The 19,535-nt window shown below is 50.2% G+C and overlaps 5 protein-coding genes across 5 annotated transcripts; 3 read left to right on the forward strand and 2 right to left on the reverse strand.

Annotated features, from left to right (window-relative positions):
• Window positions 1–515: 515 nt before the first annotated feature.
• MIND_00436400 (RNA-binding protein) lies at window positions 516–4,057 on the forward strand (the record flags this gene model as incomplete). The annotated part of the gene is made up of 13 exons (XM_037361179.1): window positions 516–617; window positions 669–701; window positions 757–1,345; window positions 1,395–1,453; window positions 1,503–2,036; window positions 2,087–2,330; window positions 2,384–2,554; window positions 2,602–2,795; window positions 2,824–2,961; window positions 3,010–3,180; window positions 3,234–3,353; window positions 3,402–3,512; window positions 3,563–4,057. The coding sequence occupies 13 exons, from the start codon at window positions 516–518 to the stop codon at window positions 4,055–4,057; spliced, it is 2,961 nt and encodes a 986-aa protein (XP_037221471.1).
• A 1,724-nt stretch (window positions 4,058–5,781) lies between these two features.
• MIND_00436500 (uncharacterized protein) lies at window positions 5,782–6,813 on the reverse strand (the record flags this gene model as incomplete). Its single annotated transcript, XM_037361180.1, has 7 exons — window positions 5,782–5,807; window positions 5,857–5,870; window positions 5,922–6,018; window positions 6,065–6,148; window positions 6,201–6,218; window positions 6,273–6,704; window positions 6,753–6,813. The coding sequence occupies 7 exons, from the start codon at window positions 6,811–6,813 to the stop codon at window positions 5,782–5,784; spliced, it is 732 nt and encodes a 243-aa protein (XP_037221472.1).
• Window positions 6,814–8,117: 1,304 nt separating this feature from the next.
• Window positions 8,118–10,104, reverse strand: MIND_00436600 (Ribosomal-protein-alanine acetyltransferase; the record flags this gene model as incomplete). The annotated part of the gene is made up of 19 exons (XM_037361181.1): window positions 8,118–8,325; window positions 8,374–8,385; window positions 8,433–8,499; window positions 8,552–8,681; window positions 8,727–8,847; window positions 8,908–8,923; window positions 8,979–9,016; window positions 9,061–9,076; window positions 9,132–9,193; window positions 9,247–9,305; window positions 9,352–9,442; window positions 9,487–9,505; window positions 9,558–9,571; window positions 9,620–9,648; window positions 9,702–9,707; window positions 9,762–9,809; window positions 9,859–9,889; window positions 9,943–9,964; window positions 10,014–10,104. The coding sequence occupies 19 exons, from the start codon at window positions 10,102–10,104 to the stop codon at window positions 8,118–8,120; spliced, it is 1,080 nt and encodes a 359-aa protein (XP_037221473.1).
• Window positions 10,105–11,198: 1,094 nt separating this feature from the next.
• MIND_00436700 (uncharacterized protein) lies at window positions 11,199–14,982 on the forward strand (the record flags this gene model as incomplete). The annotated part of the gene is made up of 4 exons (XM_037361182.1): window positions 11,199–11,946; window positions 11,993–12,647; window positions 12,700–12,984; window positions 13,035–14,982. The coding sequence occupies 4 exons, from the start codon at window positions 11,199–11,201 to the stop codon at window positions 14,980–14,982; spliced, it is 3,636 nt and encodes a 1,211-aa protein (XP_037221474.1).
• A 633-nt stretch (window positions 14,983–15,615) lies between these two features.
• On the forward strand, window positions 15,616–17,970 carry MIND_00436800 (uncharacterized protein; the record flags this gene model as incomplete). The annotated part of the gene is made up of 15 exons (XM_037361183.1): window positions 15,616–15,673; window positions 15,733–15,801; window positions 15,852–15,941; window positions 15,993–16,017; window positions 16,066–16,163; window positions 16,211–16,231; window positions 16,288–16,360; window positions 16,418–16,426; window positions 16,478–16,514; window positions 16,567–16,682; window positions 16,737–16,920; window positions 16,972–17,055; window positions 17,105–17,449; window positions 17,509–17,725; window positions 17,771–17,970. 15 exons carry the CDS (start codon window positions 15,616–15,618, stop codon window positions 17,968–17,970), a joined length of 1,626 nt encoding a protein of 541 aa, XP_037221475.1.
• Between the last annotated feature and the right edge of the window lie 1,565 nt (window positions 17,971–19,535).

Below are 19,535 nucleotides of genomic sequence, written 5' to 3' on the forward strand. Positions count from 1 at the left end.
CTCTACCTAGAGTACTACAGCCAGAAAACGTCAGTGCGCAACCAGCGGCGCTATGCCATAATCAGCAGCCGGCAACCTTGTGACAGCGGCCCTGAAATAGAGCACGCGATGTCTGATGTTTTAGGCGTTAATCTTCGCTGCAAATGGAAGTGATACCCCTCGAAAAGTGTGTGATTAGCCAAAGGGTCAATTAAAATTGAGCAGAACTCTCCGTTCGACACTCAACTACCACCATTACTGTCGGGAAACTGGAGCGTTCAAAAGGGTCCGTCTTTCCGTCGTTTGCTCCCTCGCTTCGCTGACCCCCCAGCAAAGCTCATCCGCCGGATTGTAACAACAGGCTCTCTAGAACGGGCTCAAAATCAGCTTCAAGGTGCATAACCTGATGACCGTGCCCTTCCCCACTCTGACGAAGCCCACTTACAGCGTCCCTTGTGCACTAGCTTTCTCTCTTCGTCCTCTTTCGCTTTGTTTTCAGTCGTTTCCCACCCGCCGGCTCCCTTTTCGTATCCAAAATGCATACCGACAACTCTACTATCTCTCCTACTACTGATAATAATTCGCCTGCGGACGAGAGGAACCATAGCCCCCCTGCATTCCTCGACCTCGCAGACTCGGTGCGTCGAGTGATTTGGTGTCTGACTTCATTTTTGCTGACTGAGTGGCAGCGAATGGGCAATAATGTGACTGAAGTGTCCGTTGTATGTTTTTTTGGTCCATGGTAGACGTCCTCTGAGTACTTACTCCCGCTATTAGCAGGTCAAGCTCAAGCATGAGCGTCAGCGGCAACTCCAACGGCAAATGTTTGAAGAACAAATGCGTGCCTTGGAGCAGCAACAGGCCCAAGAGTTGCTTAATATCCCATTCGACTCACCGGTCCAACACCTGGCGGTGTCTGCTCCGACCACGCCCCCTCGAGTGAACGCAGCTCTCAACGGCGAAGCCCATCCCGCCCCGCAACGTCGGTCCCAAAATTTCGATGCCGAGACTCTCTCCAAAGCTGTCGGAACTGCAGTTTCGGACAAACGCAAGTCCGTCACGTATGCCCCGACGGTGAACTTGTCACCCGACCTCAGTACCACCAATGGCAACAGCTTTTCGCGCACTGCCGGTGCCAAGAGCATGCCAGCCAGCCGTCGTACCTCTGCAAGCGAACACGATGAAGATTTGGCTGGCCATTTGCAGGGCTTGTCCATGGCTGGCGAACGGACCTCGCCTATTCCATTGACAGCGTCAATCTTGACGCGTGCTGCTTCACGTTATGGAGATGACGAAGGCGCTCGTTATGCTAGCACCTATAACGCTGGTATGATGCTCGACGAGCAGCTAGATCAGGAAATGCATAGTTCGTACCAGTTTCAACGTCTTCTCCATCTCTCTGATCAGATCCACAGATGCCATGAGGAACCTTCCGACCTCTGATGATGACAAGTACACTTCATTTGCGGGCAAGGTGAGACAGGCTGCAAATGCTTCCGCCATGTGTGTTCATTACTTTCCAGCAAATTTCGACCTCCTCCGCTGCTCTTGATTTGGCTCACATCTCGCAAACGTCGCCCCGTACTTCGTTTGCTTCACGAACACTCGAAACCCGCGACAAGTCTTCCGAGTGGCCTCAATTCCCTGGCCCTGCACGACCTGTACCTGGGGCGGATCGCCGAACCGTTACCAATCCCAACCTGACCCTTTCCGCTGATGCGAACAAACTGAACACTGTGTCGGCTTCAGCCACTCCTCTTACCCAGAGTCACAGCCAGCTTGGCAACCACACTCAAGTTTCAACTTCTCGTCGTGGATCACCTCCGAGCCTTTTGGAAAGTTTAAACGCCACTACTCGTTCTGTTCCGGCAACTCCACTTGGCCTTCCGACTAGCGCTGTTCATATTCTCAAGTCTCCCGGGACACCCGAGACTCAAGCTTTGACTAGTCGTCTCAGTTCGGTCGGTGAAAATGCTGTCAACGCCAACGATCTCACGGCGTCTCTTTCTCGGCTTCCATCGGGCCAGTACGACAATGGATCATACGGTTTAGATGAGGTGTGTTTGCTCTGATCAATTTTACTCGTTGTCCTGATCTATCTATCCAGTACGGCAATGGTATGGATTCGGTCTACGGACTAAACGGACTCGATGGTAACTCTTACGGTGGATATGGCTTCGACAACGGCCGCTCTGCCAACTCGAATACCACCAGTGGTTCGACGGCGCTTTACCACCACAACGGTTCGCGGTACGGGCTCGGAATTCCTTCGAGGAATGGATCCGCGGTCGATGGCAAGATGAACGGATTACATGGTCCTAAACACAAGCGTGGCGACATGGACCGCGAGTGTATGTCTTGTCTTGTTTCTCCAGTCTCCATCTCATGCTCATGATTTCACCAGTCAATAGATTCGCAGGCACAAGGCTTGAAGACCTCCAAGGCGAAATTCCAGCTCTCTGCAAAGACCAGCATGGGTGTCGCTACTTGCAGAAAAAGCTGGAGGAGGGTTCTGCAGAGCATAGGGACATGATCTTCCGCGAAACCTTTGGGCATTTCGCTGATCTCATGACTGGTGCGTGTCCCAAAATACTCTGCTTATTAAATTTGACGGCTATTTAGATCCATTCGGCAACTACCTTTGCCAGAAGTTGCTCGAGTACTCAACGGATGAGCAGCGAGGCGTCATTTGTGACAGCGTCGCACAGGACCTCGTCAATATCTCTTTGAACATGCATGGTACTCGTGCTGTTCAGAAGATGATTGATTTCTTGTCCTCGCGTCGACAGGCGAGTCTTGACTTTCGCTGCCTCTCTGTATGCTGATTTTTTTTTACCCGACCAGGCCGACGCACGATATAACGCGCAGATCCACTCCATCATTGTTGCGTTAAGCCTCCATGTGGTGGTTCTTATCAAGGACCTGAACGGGAATCATGTTATCCAAAAATGCCTAAACAAGCTTACGCCCGAAGACAACCAGGTATGTCCTACCCATAGTAATTCGACATAGACTCATGGCGACACCAAGTTCATTTACAATGCTGTCGCGGCGAACTGTGTCGAAGTGGCGACTCACCGCCACGGTTGTTGCGTTCTCCAACGTTGCATTGACCATGCTTCGGACCACCAGCGCATTCAACTGGTCAATGAGATCACCTACAACGCCTTGACGCTTGTCCAGGACCCTTATGGCAACTATGTGTGTCAACATCTCTCATACGGCATCCGACACGTTACTGATACTTTTTTCAGGTGGTTCAGTACATATTAGATTTGAACGACAACCGTTTCAGTGATGCCGTCATCCGCCAATTCGCAGGCAATGTCTGCGCCCTGTCAGTACAGAAGTTCAGCTCCAATGTCATTGAAAAGGTGTGTTGTCTTCTACTTGATTGATTTCAGGTTCTGAATGTCGTCAAGTGTGTTCGTGTTGCGGAACACAGCACGCGCAAGCTTTTGATTGAAGAGTTGCTCAATCGTACCCGACTGGAGAAACTTCTCCGCGACTCCTATGGAAACTATTGTGTGCAGGTGAGCTTGCTTGGGTAGTCCTCGGGAGTTGCGGTGTTAACTCTGCTTAGACCGCTCTGGATTATGCCGAGCCCACTCAGAGGGCTTTGCTCGTTGAAGGCATTCGACCAGTCCTTCCATTGATTCGCAACACGCCCTATGGCAAGCGCATCCAGAACAAACTGCAACGGGAGCAAATGGAGCATTACAACAATGGCGGCTACCAGCAACACCCGCAGACGCTTGCCCTTCCTCTTAGCCAAGGCATGCCTCAACGCCACATGTCTTCGCCTCTCCACGCCAACGGTCTCGGGGACATGTATGGTCAAGGCGGACTGTACCCTCAGTCCTCTTTTGGCCAGTCGCATCTTGGCCACCACGGGTTGCAACAGTCGATTGATGGCTACGTTCTTCAAGGCAACTCGAGCCATCTTGGCCTGGCCAGCTCGCACCATGGTGGTGGGCTTTCTGGCGCGCCGTTTGGAGGGATTAGCCCCTTTGGCGCTGCCGCATTGACGAGCTCCATGTCCGACCCATACCAAAGGTCGTTCGGATATGGAATGTAAATTGGACCGACTCCTACGCCATGCCATTCTTTTCTTTCGACTCCTACCCTATAGCCTCGCCTGAGCTGCGTCTACTTTCCAATACCTCTACCTGCTCTACCACCCCCCGGACCGAGATCTACCTTACGACAACCTTTTTTTTTTGAATTGCTGTTTCCTCCGCCTTTGCTCTCGAGCCTACTATCCACCCTCTGGCGAAACGATTTGGCGCATGGGCGTTTCGTCAAAGCTAGCATACCACACCCAACCCAACCCAACCCAGCGCCTATTCATTGTATCCCTCTCCACGGCATTCCAGACTATTACTGAACTCTGTGTTTTGACCAGTTGCGCTTCACTTGTACAGGTTATCTCCACACATACACTCACCCGCGTAAACTCGGTCGTCTTGTCTAATAGTCCCCTCCCCCCCCCCCACCCCGCATCGCAGCACTATTTGTTTCTGTAGTTAAAACTGCCCTCAGCCTGCTGTATAAATTCGATAATTAGACCCCGGAATTATATCACTATCTTCTCGTTGGAAACCATAGCTTGATCACAAACACAACACTCCGAGCCAAAAAAAGGAAATTCCAAGGTTGACACTGGCCAAAAGAAGAAAATTCCGCATCAAGAAAAGGTTCAAGGCATGGAGACGAAAATGGAATATGTCATATCATAGCTGCATACATGAGTCTACTTCTGCGAAAAGATGGGATGGACACGCTTCACCGGTTCTACAGACAAGCTTGTGAGCAACAGGCAACAACGACGCAAGGCGGAACACACCTTGGTGAAACCGATAGCAGCAGACTTTTCACGGAAGCACTGGCGGCAGAGGTCGAGGCCGTACTTGCGGATGAGACCGGCCTGGTGGGCGCAGAGGCGGCTGGAGTCATCGCTATCAGCTCCAGCCCGAAAACGAGGCGCAGAAGACACACCATTGGCGGGAGCCCTTGCCGAACTTTCGGGGGCGGGAGAACCAAACAGCGTCGTGGGTCATTTTGGGATTGGTCGGCTCTGCAGCGCGGGGGGTGAGTGAGGCGGACAGGGAGGCAGTAAGAAGACGGACAAGCGCGATGGCTGTTTTGAAGGAGGTGAGGTCACGTGTAGCTCAGCAGTTACAAGTCACGACACGTGTGACTGCTCTGATCTTATCTCTTATCGAAGATGTGGGTGCAACGGGGTCAACATTTGGCCACGAGTTGCTGCGGACGCTTCGGAACCCTACGTCAATTTACGGTATCATCTCGGCTCTTCTATGCCCAATCAATAAAGTACAAGTACATTTTGCGTTCGTTGGCTGGTGCATAGGAAGGATATCAGGAAACTTGAAGGAAATGTTCCTCAAAGTACACATATAAGAGGTAGCGCATCACTTTCGAGACAAGCTTTGATGCATATAAATTCCAATCACCGGTTCAGTTGGAATTGCCTTTTTTGGACGTCGGCGGTTTGGCAAGAATTCACGTCTGGTAAGTGAACAGGGACCATGAATGCAAAGAAGAATGCTGAAAATCCGATGTGAGGCGATGTATTGTGTGCTTGGTACATGAATGCGTGATGTAGGGTGGTAGGTACAAGTGCTTGATGTGTGTTTATGTTTATGCATATGCTCAGAGAAAAGGGGGTCGAGGAGAAGGACGAAGACGATAGCGTGCAAAACTTTTGGTGGGGATTTTAGGACCAATGATGACCAAGCATCGGTAGAGCCAGTCTACGAGAGAGCGAAGACACGACGAAATCTAGCGAGATTTGCGGTGTTGGTGGGCTAAGTGAGATATCAGCAAGAGCAAAAAGACCGCAGCAGCAAAACTTACTAGCAGTATAAGCTCTGCGCAGAAAAAAATCAGAATCTGAGGTTAGGTCTATGAGCAACACTCACGACATGCTACGGGGGCTGTCGTAGGGGCTGATAGGCGACTGAGGCAGGCGTCCGAATGGACTAGGAGAGTGTGGGGAATGAGGGATCGGTGATCTCGCTGGAAGTCGTAAGGTCTTGCGGGAGTAGATGCGATCAGAACTTACGAGGGTTGTTGAGAACCATAGGGAACTCGGCTGTTCGTGGACTCATACTGTGAGAGGAAGTGCGTTTGATAGAGGCCGGTCCGACTGGAATAAATGGTTGAGAAGAGGAACCGGAAACTGAACAAATCCTTCTTACAACCGTATGGTCCCGGCGCTAGAGATATCGATGCTAATTAGACATGCACAAATTGGGAGAGCGTTGGCGCACATGGAGGTGGGGAGGTGCTCATCATCGACGCATGCTTTATGCTGTCTGGCTTGAAGGACGAACGAGGCGATTGCGGAATGGTGGGAGACGGCTCGACCAGGGTTATCGACGACGCGCGGCTGTCGCGGGATGAGACACTTCGAATGGAGCCGTTGTCTGAGCCAACACAAGTGATGGATGAAGAAGTGGAGGATCGCCGACTCGGACTCTTGATGTCACTGCTCTGCGAACGTATACTATCCCTTGAGCTTGACCGCTCAAGCATCATAGTACTCGGTATGGCGTGAGGGTTTTTGAGGCTCTTCGACGTAGTATGGCCACCACCACCCCAGCCCGCACCAATGGGATATGTCGGGACTGGAGCCACAGGCACTATGGCTCGCACCGTCTGTGAGACATCGCGACGGACCCATTTTCGCGCGGGGACGCTCACTATAGTGTGTAAAAAAAAGGGGGAATGGTGTCCAAAGAAAAACATACGAGTGGAAGCCGTCGAGTCTATGGACGCATTGCCATGGCGGTGAGTACCCGGAACCGACATCGTCCTTGGATTGTTGCGCGCGAAAAACGGCTACAAGACATTGTACAAGTGCTCCGCCTTGGACTATTATACTTTGTCTTCCAAATCTGCATCGCAGAGTAGGGGTTATGGGCAATACCTTGAGGTGGAGAGAGAATTATCGGATCCCTTTGAAAAAAATCGTGATGCCTTTGAGGAGTTTGAACCCAACGAATGTGGCGCAAAATTTTGGAGAACTAAATCACCTCGAGGCTTGCCTCGCAAACTTCGGCGGTCTAAGCGAGGACGGTGCGGAAGTAAACAACCCACCGAAAAAGGAAACTCATTCGAAGCTTCCAATGCAAGCACTAGCCCGCTTGGACGATACGCATGTCAGATTATGATGGCCGTCATAGAATTGTCAGCTGGCTAGGCCAGCGAGGAAAAGAGACCGTTGGTCCGGAGGTAGATCTTAGGATGTAAACCCAAATCGGGCAGGGTTGTGTAGCCAGTAGTCGAAGGCAGATGTTTTGACACAGCAGAACGATAGCTTGCACTCGGCCGAATGAGTCTTGAAAGACAAAAATGCGTCAGAATCCGTGCTTGGCCACGAGAGAGCCCAACACTGGGATCAGGGCTGGCGAAATATCAGCGCCTGAGAAGTACCCTCCGAAGTCGTGTTCCTTACAGGTTTCTATTGCGAACCACGAGTCCAAGTCACTTTAATTTCAGGGTAGGCGTGCCGGAAGGCTCAATCTTGGAATTGACGACGGAATTGTTTGCTGGAAACCTGAACCTCTTCTCTGGGTGGGTTGTGCCTGCGATATGCCAAATCTTTCAAAGAGAAGGGGTCCCTGAAGATGGTTTATGGCAGTGTTTGACACGAACATGACTGTGCGAAGGAGTAAGACTCGGCGTCTTTCATAGTCGGACCCATAACCAAACAGGAAATCGACATATTTGGTGGCAACGTGTCTTTGAGTATGGTTGCACGTGGAACAATAACCTAGGAATCAATAGGTTTCACCAAGATTTGTGGACGGGCTCGAGTGGTTGCGAGCTGTTGCGAATGTCCATTCACAGTGAAGGCTGAGTGAAAAGCTGACACTTGCCGGTGGTTAAGTTGTTGCAACCGCGAGTGCGAGCGCCGTATTTTCGTCGTATTCATGGACTTGGCCTTCCGTTGTTCAGTCAGCTTGGTTGTACCTCACTGTGCGTTGTGGCAGCAGGAACAAACATTATGCTTTGTCATCCTCACGATCACGAGGTGAATATACAACAATTATTCCTAAGTATGTACAAGCTTCTTGATACTACTCGTCGGACGCGGTGCTGAAGCCATCACATTAGGTTGTCCGTAGATACCAGGGTGAATTATCTGCGCTCCGTTTACTTGGTCGCCGATCTGAGTACGACCCAGAGCCGGTACCAGTGCTTGTCTCTAGCCCGGTCGGCAGCGTTAATGACGTGCCGTATGAAGAAGACCCAAAGTCAGTGTCGTTCAAGGCATGCTTGATATTCATGATAACACGCGTCCCGATGACGGATATAATCCTTAAAGCTATCAGGTCCTATAGGCCATTGCCGATTGGGCTTACTTACGCAGTGGGGAAGCTGTAGAGACAATAAGTATGGCTTTCAAGGCCAGCAAAAATATGTACATTACTGGAGTTTGTGCCAGGGTCGGCCTTGCACGTGACCAAATCACAAATTCCGATACACAATCCGCTATTCAAACATGAGCTCGTCGTGTTTGGGCAGGCATAAAGATGCCACAAACCCAATAAGAAGAGGAACCATAGTACTCCGTCACGAAGGAACATCGAAAAGAGCGGCATCCGTTGGAGGGAACCCATAGCCAAGTAGTTGGTACCGCACTTGTAAAGTGTCATCAAGAACATGATGACCGCCTGGATGAGCATTTGAGTACATAGCGTCAAGGTATCGCTACTCACAATAATGAGCACAGGAAGCGAGTAATATGTGAACAAACGAGGGACCTCTGGAGAGCGTGACTTGGGTCCAACGCTGACTTGGATGACCATACCTAATGAGTAACAACCCGTCAGATGTGACCTGCGAAGAACATTGGAATGTCAGTTCTTGATTGAAGCATTCAGGTAGACAGTGCAATACCCGGCGTGCACAAATTCTACCTCGATAATTGAGCACCCTTGGGAAGTGAGAATGCGCTTGTAATTACATACCTCGTAGCGGTCGAATAGTGAAATACCCCACGATAGACCTGACTTTCATCAGTCTTGATGTGCCGACAATTCTGGAGCTCACATCGAGATCGCCTCGACTATGATTGTGGCCACATCAGCGACGACTGCCATCTGGGGAAAAGCACAGCTCACGAGAAACAAGAGTGAGTAATGCGATCAATAACCCCTTCGGTTTGCTGTAGAGGATCCAAACTCTGTGTTCAGTGCATGAGCGCCCGCTACGAGTACACTGGCCAATTGGACAAACCGTGCAACCAGAACTAAATCCGTGGATATGATGGTGACGGTGGAAGTAGCCATTTCTCCCTAACAAGCGTTGGATCACACAGAATAATGCGGTAATATGACTTACAAAGAGCATGCGTTGGCAGCTTTTAAGACCAGATAGATCAGCGACGGTGGTTCCAATAATGTGAACGGTGCTCACAACTAAGGATTGTTGTCTGTTTGTTGTCAGGGAGGAAGGCTTGGACTGACCTTATCAGACGTTTGCGGCGTAAGCAAAACTATGCCATGCCAGTTGATAAAAAGGGAGGTTTGGGTTCTTGAGCGACTTACAAACGACATTGGCACTGTAGGTTTGTTAGTTTCCGGTCAAGGATATTATACTAAGCACGGACGTTAAGGTGACGAGGGTAAAATATCGTATCTGCAGTATGCCATTTTCAGGTATCGGTCAAAACTCTTAATTCATGGGCTTACCCACACCTGCACAGGGTTTAGCTGAAGGAAAAGCTGAGGAGACAACCAAGTATGACGAACATAAAATATGTTGATGAGGCTTAGACGTGTTTTCCAGATTAGCTCCACCTACACAACACTTGGTGAAGAATAATGTTGACCCCATTGCGATACGAACCTCATCCGCGAAGGTTGAGATATGGTCGAATCTTCACCCAGAACACCTGTCAAATGCAAGAAAGCGTATGTAAGCGACACTTACACGATGATTGTCAAGCCTGCGACTGAAGTGAAAGCTGTAAGCCAACTGCGGAGTAAATCACGATTACTGACGGGAGATGGCGGCAGTCGTACGCGCGTCTTCAAGTAGCACGAACAGCTGCTTGAGGAGCGCTTCCTGTGCAGCTTCAGCGGCGGAGGCCATGTGGCAGTTGGGGGGACAGGCTCAGGATGCGCGACAGAACAGCTGTCGTATAAATATGGTGGACGGAAAGATGTGGACTAGTCCGCATTGGATCAAGGATCCCAAGACATCTGGCGTGAGAGTAGATGCCGGAGGTGGGAGTGGTAACGGTGAATGTGAAGGGAAGTGTCCGAAGAGAGACATCTGGAATGGAGCTCAACGCTTCGTCAAAAACGCTCATGCAACACGCACTACATCGAGAGCCTGAAAACTCGAGCTCAGTAAAGAGCCCGATTCAAGTCGTTCTATTTTGATGTAGGACATGCGCCTCCAAGATAAGTTGATCAGACCGAATTCAAAAGGAGTGACAAGTTCCCCCGATTCGACGATTCTTCAGCCCTCAGAGAGTGATTTGAGTAGATGAAAGTTGAAAAACACTGCGATGTGTTACAGTTGCGCCACCCCGAATGGCAGGTTCCGAGGGGCATTCAGCGGAGCCCGAGTCCAGAGATAGAGTGGGGCTTCAGCGTGATCAAAGAGAAGGGCCTCAATGAAATCTGACATATCAGAGAAATTCAAACAATTCAATCCTTTCGGTCCAGACTTCCTAAAATGCAAAGACACACTCACGGACAAAGAGTGGCTGCCGGGGAAGGTCATATTTACCTGGGATCAACGGCAGTCGCCACAGTGGGGAATCGTCCGGGATCAACTCGTAGAGCTGCAGCGCAATTGAGGAGGATGGAGGGTTTGTCAAGTTGCGTGAAAGCGTGACATCTGTGACACGCTGACGTGATAATCGGAGTCAAATTGTCCGAGTCAGCACACGCATTACTGGATAATCCCAAGATAATCCACGTGAACGCATAGGCAGCCATGAAGTTGTGAAACTGAGTCAGTCACTAATTAGCCGCGAGGTCAACTACAACAAGTACAATCCCATGCACCCAGCCCAAACTTCGAGCAAAACGGCCAGGAACCGCCGGCATTTCATTTTGGGAAACGTGGGAATTATTGCGTCATTGATGCAGACGTGGATCTAGACTCACAGCCCGATCAAGCCCCACACGTCATGTTTCGCACGACCAACTTCTTTCCCTCTTGCCAATTTTTGCATGGCCCCGGACGACTTTTTCTCTGTTGTCGGGGGTCATTTGAACCCGAGCAGCGAGCAATTTGACGACACAAAGTCATTTGCGGATGCCATTGCTGCCCGCTTCAACACAGCCGGAGACAATGTTCTTACTGCAAGACTTTTTGTATCACCCCTCCCCTTACTCACTCTCCCCGACCAACTTCATCAGTCATCCTCGTCGTCGTTGTTCACTCCAATACATCCTCGGCTGCTTTCTACCTGGCTCGATGACCCCCGGACTCTTATTGTCGATATCCGACCACATGCCGCCTATGCGACAGCTCGATTAACCCGCGCCATCTCCCTTTCGGTCCCATCCACGCTGTTAAAGCGTCCGCTGTTCTCTCTCCAGCGACTTTCCGCCATGTTGCCGTCTGTTTCCTCTCGCACTCGCTTCTCAGCATGGCGCAATGCTTCTAGAATCGTTGTCTATGACGCCGACTCCACAACCATTGGAGAAACCTCCAACATAAATGGATTGCTCCGGAAGTTCAAGGCAGAAGCGCCTGATGTAGAGATTCCTCTCGCTTGGGTTGTTGGGGGCTTCCAGGCGATTTGGGTCACCCGTCGCGATCTTATTGAATCAAGTTCTCCGACTACGGAACCCGAGACTGAAGACGATGATATCGAGGAAAGCGATAAGCTTGTTCCCAAGCAACGTGTTCTCAGGGCACACAATCTTCCACGGGCTGCGTTCTCCATGACCAGTACCACACAAGGAGTTCAAGGTGCGCCGCATTCACTTCCAATACTGTCATGACTAATCTACCAAAGCTCCCTCCCTACACAATCACAAGGTTAACAATGTTCGTCCAGTGGCGCCCAGCAAGCAGGTAGACGCACCACAATCATCTGCCTTCAATCCTTTCTTCGACTCTGTACGGCAGAACACGGAGCTTGCGCAGGGAATCACCGAGCGTATACCACTTCGTCTACCCCGACGAGTCCGTAGGCGGATATCCGAACTGCCGTTCGAGTGGCTTCGTCAAATAGCTAACAAGGCAGCTCCCGTGACACCTCCAATGGATGCAATACGTGGCCAACAGGATTCGAGTGGGGATGAAAGTAGCGACTCCAGCGTTTCAGATATATATCGAGGGCGTCAATTTCTTCCACCTTCATCTCCAGCTGTTTCGCCCCTACCGACCCTCTCCCCACGACCACGCAATGCTACCGAATTGGCACACGATGCAAGGATCGACGAAGGAACAGAGTCTTTGGCAATGCAATTCTACCGAATCGAACTCGCGGAGCAGCGGCGGCTCATGAACGTCCTCCAACATCATGCTCGAGAAAGCGGTGAGCCCAAAGCTAGTCCCTCCAAGGTCGATAAGGCACCGCTTCTCGAAGTCGATCAGCAAGCGGAACATTCAAATGACGACCATCCATTTAGTATTACTGCCGGCGTGGAAAAAGGCAGCAAAAATCGGTATATGATCAGGTTTTCATTTGAGGATGAGAGTTTAAATATTCAATTTTAGGTACCGAAACATTTGGCCTTTCGAGCATGCAAGGGTTCGTCTTCATCAGGAATCCAAACACTCGAAACAACCCCAAATACCTTTCGGTGAAGAGAAAGTCACTGCGGAACCCAAGCTTGCTGTTTATGGACACGATCGAGAATCAACGATACTCTCACCATCACGCCAGCCATCACCAGAATATGACGATTACGTCAATGCATCATTTGTGCAACCGCTCGGCACGCGTCGGCGCTACATTGCAACCCAAGGACCCCTGGAGTCAACCTTTGGAGACTTTTGGACGTATGTCAATGCGTTCCTTCTTCTACTCTTGCTTATCTCCGAACTTTCAGACTGTTGTGGCAACAGAACATCCATGTAATCGTGATGCTCACCAGGGAAGTCGAAGGTGCGGTCATCAAATGCGGAAACTATTGGCATTCTGGGCGCTATGGGCCTCTACGAGTCGAGCTGCTCGGGTGCTCTGCGAAGGGTTGCACCGGCGTTTGCAGCATTTGTGGTGGAGTAGACTCTGATGCCATCAATGGTGGCGGTGATGGCTTCTTCTCCCATATGCGCAAACCCCAGGCTACTCGAACAACAACACAATTAGTCAAACGCACAATCCGCCTAACTCACGAAGCCCATCCCAGCGCTCCACCTCGCCGTATAGTCCAATTACAATACCTTGGATGGCCTGACATGAATGTCCCCGAAGATGCGCGTGGTGTTCTTAGTCTCGTTTGGGAAGTGGCCAAAGTTGTGGACGATATCGAGCGGGACTCTCCAAACGTAAATCTCGCAGACTTCGACGGCACTGGTGATTCGGACATGGACGAAAAGACAGGGGTATTACGACGGGCAATTCGTGATGGGAATGCTGCAGCTCCAGTCCTGCTACATTGTAGCGCGGGAGTCGGTCGTACCGGTGGTTTTATCATCGTCGATGCAATACTCGATGCTATACGGCTGGAACTCAGGGAAATGTTCGCCAATGGAACCTCGGAACGCGTGAGCAGTGGAGGACTGTCTCGCAGTGGAAGTGACAGCCCGAGTGGCAGCGAAAGCTTCGCCGTTCCGCCCAGCTTTGAAGGAAGTGGAAGCTTCAGTGGAAGTGGTAGTGGAAGTGGAAGTGGAAGCGGTAGTGGAAGCGGAAGCGGAATGGGTGCATTGGTTGCGCGTATTCGCGGTGGCGGGCTCAACGGTGCCACCTCCAGTATGGATAGCATGGAAATTGATCCTATCAAGCCCAGCCCAACTCCAATGATCGTTGACGAGGACATCCAGCTAGGCATGGACGATATGGGTGAAACACGAAGATGGGCGCAACGTGTTGCTGACACCGGCATTATCTCAGCATTCGCACCCTCCTTGTTTCCCAATTCAGCGGCGTCCAGCCAAACCTCACTACCCTTATCCTTTCCATCAACACCCGCGCTCCCTTCTTTGGCGCCCCCATTCCAGCTTCAACTTCCAGCACAGCGTTCACCATTTCGACTTGCAGCACCACCCACACGCAGTTTACCGGCTTTACAAAATCTCGAACCACAAGTCAGCAGTACAGATGAGGAGTCCACAGGAGAGCCTGGTCGCATTTCATTCTCCAAGTCCTCGTCTTTATCCGCTCGTCGCAATCTTGAATACCGTTTACGCACAACATCAGAGCCTTCTGCTCTCAACGATGCCAGCGCTCCTGTCGAACGTCCTTTGTCGATGAATAAACGGCCACCTGAGCTCGGGCTCGCCCATTCGTTCGGGTTGCATCGCAGCATTAAGTCAGCCGACAGTGCTGACGTAACGCCACAAGACCCAACAGATCGCTCTGTTGCTCCGCGACCAGCAGACTACAAACAACCACGAGCCCTCCATTGGCACGGCGGTCCGGCACCCCTCCGCCTGAGCACTTTAGACAACCCAATTTCGGACGTCTTGCAGGATATGCGTGAGCAGAGGATGAGCCTTTGTCAGAGCTTGCGGCAGTATGTGTTTGTACATGCGGCAATCATTGAGGGAGCGTTGATGGTTGCCGACGAAGAGCGGATCCGGGCCAAGGTCGCGTTAAGATTGCCTCGCGTCGGAGCATTGAGCCCGAGGGGGTCACGACCGAGGCTGGTATTGAACGCGAATGAAGATGACATGCAAAGCTCGCCAAGTACGGGGAAGAGGCTGGCCAGTCCGACAGAGCTTCAGCGCGAGGACAAGAGGGGCGAGATTGCGTTGTCGAAACGGCCCAGCATCAAACGCAAGACCGACAGCGACGAGGACCGCCGAGTACCATTGCCTACGTTTCCGCCCCCTTGATTTTTTTCGCATATTTATCGTTCCTCCATCATCCTCCTCTTGCATTTGCTTCGCTGTCAATCTGTTGTTGTTGTTGCTACACTATTCCCCCCACTATCTTCGGTGCTTATCACCGACACATCCTTTCCTCGCCATAGCTGGGATTTGTATTTCCCCAACGAATGTATTTGTAAGCGGATTCAATAAATATAGAAAGCATACTCATTTCTCAATTGACTGAGTGCATTGCATTGGGAATCACATCTGCTTAAGTAGTTTATGCACTTGAACAAAGGTCATAGAAAAGAAAAATCTGATAATTTCCCGTTGAATCACGTGCCCATAATCCAACTCAACTCTCAACTTAACGGTCACAATACAGAGTTGTTCTACCTGGAGGGTCCCCCTCGGCGTTTGAAAACCTTAAGCGCCGCAAGTTGTCGACCAGGCCGACTGTACCTCCAGCCTATGAGGTGGATGATCAACTGAATGTCGCAGACAGCAGCGATGCTCGAAATCTGTCCAAGACCACATTCGCAGTCTCAACGCTCGCTCAGCGCTTACACTGGCGCCTTTCCACGGCGCTTTGGTTTCACTTAAAATCCCCTGCATGCCTCTGGATTCTCTCAGACCCTCTCCATACTACCAATAACGATGAAGAGAATCCTTGTCTTTTGCGACGGAACCGGCCAAGATGGCTTAATCGTGCCAGGCGAGTAACTCTCGAGCTCGAGCTTCTAAGCTGCTGCTGAATCCATTGTAAAACTATAGACGGTCCCACCGAATTCGAGAAAATCCGAAATGGGGGAATCACTGGAGAATTCAGTCAAGGCGCTCTCAGTAAGCAAACTCTGAAAAAAAGTAGACATGTGGCTCAAGGTACATGACAGAGACTCTGCACGTCGTGGCCAGCCAGCCAGAGCTGTATCGCGACTCCGTGGAGCAGACTTTGACCGCCGTTTCGAATATCTTGCGGCTTTGTGCGTTTGCGTTTGCGGATGTCGATCATTTCCATGCTAATATGACTCTAGCCAGAGCAGTGAAGCAAGTTGCTGAGTGCGTCTTCATGCTCAGACACACCAAATTCCAATTTTTTTATGACAGCGACGGCACAACGCGTCAGATTGTCTACTATCAAAGTGGCGTCGGCACGGAGGCTGACTTCATGGGCGATATGGACTGGAAAACCTCCCCGCTCCAGCGTAAGTTTATCTGGTAATTGCCATTATATCTTTCTAACTTGCTACAGAGGCGTACGGCGTTATCGTCGGTAATTCTAACACGTGAGAGCCACATTCAGTGGTACTGATTCCCTTTGGATATCAGCTAGCAAGATACGCAACACTTATGCATTCGTGGCACAGAATTTTGAGGAGGGGGACGAGATATTCCTTTTTGGGTATGAGCTTTCAAAAAGTTTTTTTATTTTGATTCTGACATGACGTTTGGCTTTCAGTTTCTCCAGGTAATCACAGTACTTTCTCAAGATTCTCATATCAAATTCATATCCTGGCAGAGGCGCGTACACAGCCCGCAAAGTCGCTGGCCTCATTGTAAATGGCTGTCCTGCATTTACTCTTGGAATGCTGACAATATTTATTTAAGGATAAGATCGGTCTGCTGCAACCGGAGGAACTCGGAATTTTCTTCAACATTTGGAAAGAGCTCATTGACAAGAAGTCAGTGACTCCTCCGTCGGGCACGCGTTTCCCAACCATCAAGTGCGTATTTCAGTAGCTTCTGCGAAACAAACAAAGTTGAACTTCTCTGCTCAGATGCCTTGGTGTATTCGACACTGTGGGCTCGGTCAAGAATACGATCGATGTACTCGAAATCAAGGACAACAGTCTCCCTAACTGTGTGAACCTTGCGTTGCATGCAGTTTCGCTGCACGAGAACCGTGAGAAGTTCCTTCCAACTCTCTTTAATCCGGCGACACACGCTGACAAGCTCGTGGAGGTGAACCTGATGTTCAAAGTCAATGTAATATGAGCTGATGTCATCCTTCAGGTCTGGTTCCCTGGCGCCCACAGTGATGTCGGGGGCTCATACGACCGCCACGAGCTTGCAGACATATCGCTATTCTGGATGGCGGCCAGTCCTTGTTACCGTTGATAATTCTCTGCGCTGATAATCCAAACAGGGGGAGATTAAGAAGCGATCACTGTTTGCTCTGGATTACAAGTTTATTGAACGAAGCAAGCAAATGAACCCCGACGACTGGGGCACGTCGCAGCCACACAACGCATGGTACGAATCCTCGTACATTGTGCGACAGGCAGTCGGCCATAAAACCCGGCTGGAGAGCAGTCAGATCAGTGACAAAATCCAGTTCCACGAAAGCTGGAAACACTCCCCGCTGTTCCACGCGCTGCTGCACAGCAAGTACATGATTGCGCCAGACAAGCTGCCGTTTACAGTTACCAACTACGCGCCGATGAATCAATTCGAGATTGATTGCAGGTCGCGGTGGAAGGATAACATCGGCGTAAGGAATACCGCTCTCTTCAGCTGTCTAAAATTCTGACAGTGGCTGGTTTCAAATAGGATCCCCAGGCAGGCATGAAGGACAACGTGGGCATCCTCCTCCCGCGCACGGGTCTTGAAGCGCGCTTTGCGATTCCTTATATAACGTTCACCAACAAATCGACCCTGCCAGCTGCCCCACAAGGACTTTGGTATGCCTGGCTTAGTGATCCCAGCAAGACGGACTCGGACAACGCGCGTGTGCCAATATTCCTCTATGAAGTTTACATGTATACCGGTTCGTGCCCTCCTTCCCCTTACATACGTGTCTGATGTCGCGCAGTGCTGACCACTGACAACAACGATGACGAGATGGTGATCATCGCCTGGGATGTCTCCAAGCACGAGAAGAAACGAGTAACAAAGTCGGGCGCGCGCTATATCTGGAAAATCGACTATGATTCCGCTACAGAGAGCATGATCTTCAGCGGACAGAGCAAACGCACCGTCACGGCAACTTTAAAGGAGCTAAGCGTCGAGTAAGAAAATCGGCGCATTGTCATCTAATTGTAACACGAGGAATACAACCAATCTCTGATCATCGATGCAACTCGAGGAAGGAACCTTCAAACTTTGTCAAGGACAAATAGTCAAGTCCCGATGTTTCCTCTATTTCTGCATTTCCGCAGTCAGCCTGATTTCCAAGTTCAAAACTGAACTAAACGTAGAAGTCTGACCCAGATTTGTTTTGGAGGAAAGCTTCATTGAGGCGGCATCGCACGTCGTGAAATGGGCAACAGAGACGACCAAAGCATTCCAATTTCCGCTACCTCCTGCAACCAACGACATATGTAGCTGCCAGTGGAAGTCAAGTTCGAATACATGTAACTTACATCGTAAGCTGACCATGCCCCTCGTTGACTCCTCATTACGTTTGTAGCACGTATTCTACGTTTGTGCGTTGTCCGACGATGCAGTAGTCAGAGCTACACATTCAGAACTTGTTTTATTCGAGCGCCATCGCACGATTGACCCCAACCACCTGCTTATGTAATTGGTTGGTCTTCTTCTCAAGTACCATTGACACCATTGGTGAATAACGTGCCAAAGCATATACGTAGTGCGTTGCAGTCGTATGGTTCCATAGGCAATAACTCATTGCATTCTTCAAACCAGAATAAGATGTTGTTTCTTCGCAATCTGAACTTTTTCCCTCCGAAGATTTTGTCTAAGACTTTGGCGCTTGAGCGCCACAAACACGCCGGTGGAGCGAAAGTTGACACCCGCTTGGCTGCATTCGCGGATCGGTTTACATCCGGTCTCAGTTTTTGGTTTACAGCTGTTTTCAAAATAGTTGGCCACGGCCCGATTTTTCGTCACACATCAAAATTTTGCGTCCGAGATTGTGGAGGCTCTTTCTCACTTAAAACTAGGTATTCCTGTGTAAATTTTAGCATATTCGGAATCTACTCAATGAGCTGCACCCAATGGTGTGGCCTACACAAGAATATACCGAGACACGACTGATCTCTTGCTTCGCCTGATTTTCAGCATGCTTTCCCCATTGCTCTATAACACAATAGCTTTTGACTTAGAAAAGACAGATATATGGTTTATAAGTGAGTATAAAAATATCTCCAAACAATTGTGAACAGTAGGCTAGCCTTATCCAGTCTCCAAGAACAGCGCTGCTGTCCCTCCTCTTGACCTTGGTCCATTTCAACACCTTTTTCACCTATCCATGGCAGCCAGCATCCTCAGAGCTCTCAATTCACACCCTAGAATCTCCTGATTCATTGTTTTGGCTGCCAGCCACCCTGGTTTTGGAGTGTACAAGTGTTTGGTCCAAGCATCGATATCAGTCGGACCTCCTCAATTTCCGTATAAAATCCTCATGTATGCCGCACCATTGGGTGCAGCTCATCGAGTAGATTCCGAATATACAGAAATTTACACAGGAATACCTAGTTTTGAGTGAGAAAGAGCCTCCACAATCTCGGACGCAAAATTTGTGCAAATTTTGATGTGTGACGAAAAATCGGGCCGTGGCCAACTTTTTTGAAAACAGCTATAAATATCCGCCGCCAAGCCCCAAGGAATCAGCCCGA

Source organism: Mycena indigotica, assembly GCF_014461135.1.
Source record: "Mycena indigotica strain 171206Taipei chromosome Unknown Mind.scaff0004, whole genome shotgun sequence".
NCBI lineage: Eukaryota > Fungi > Basidiomycota > Agaricomycetes > Agaricales > Mycenaceae > Mycena > Mycena indigotica.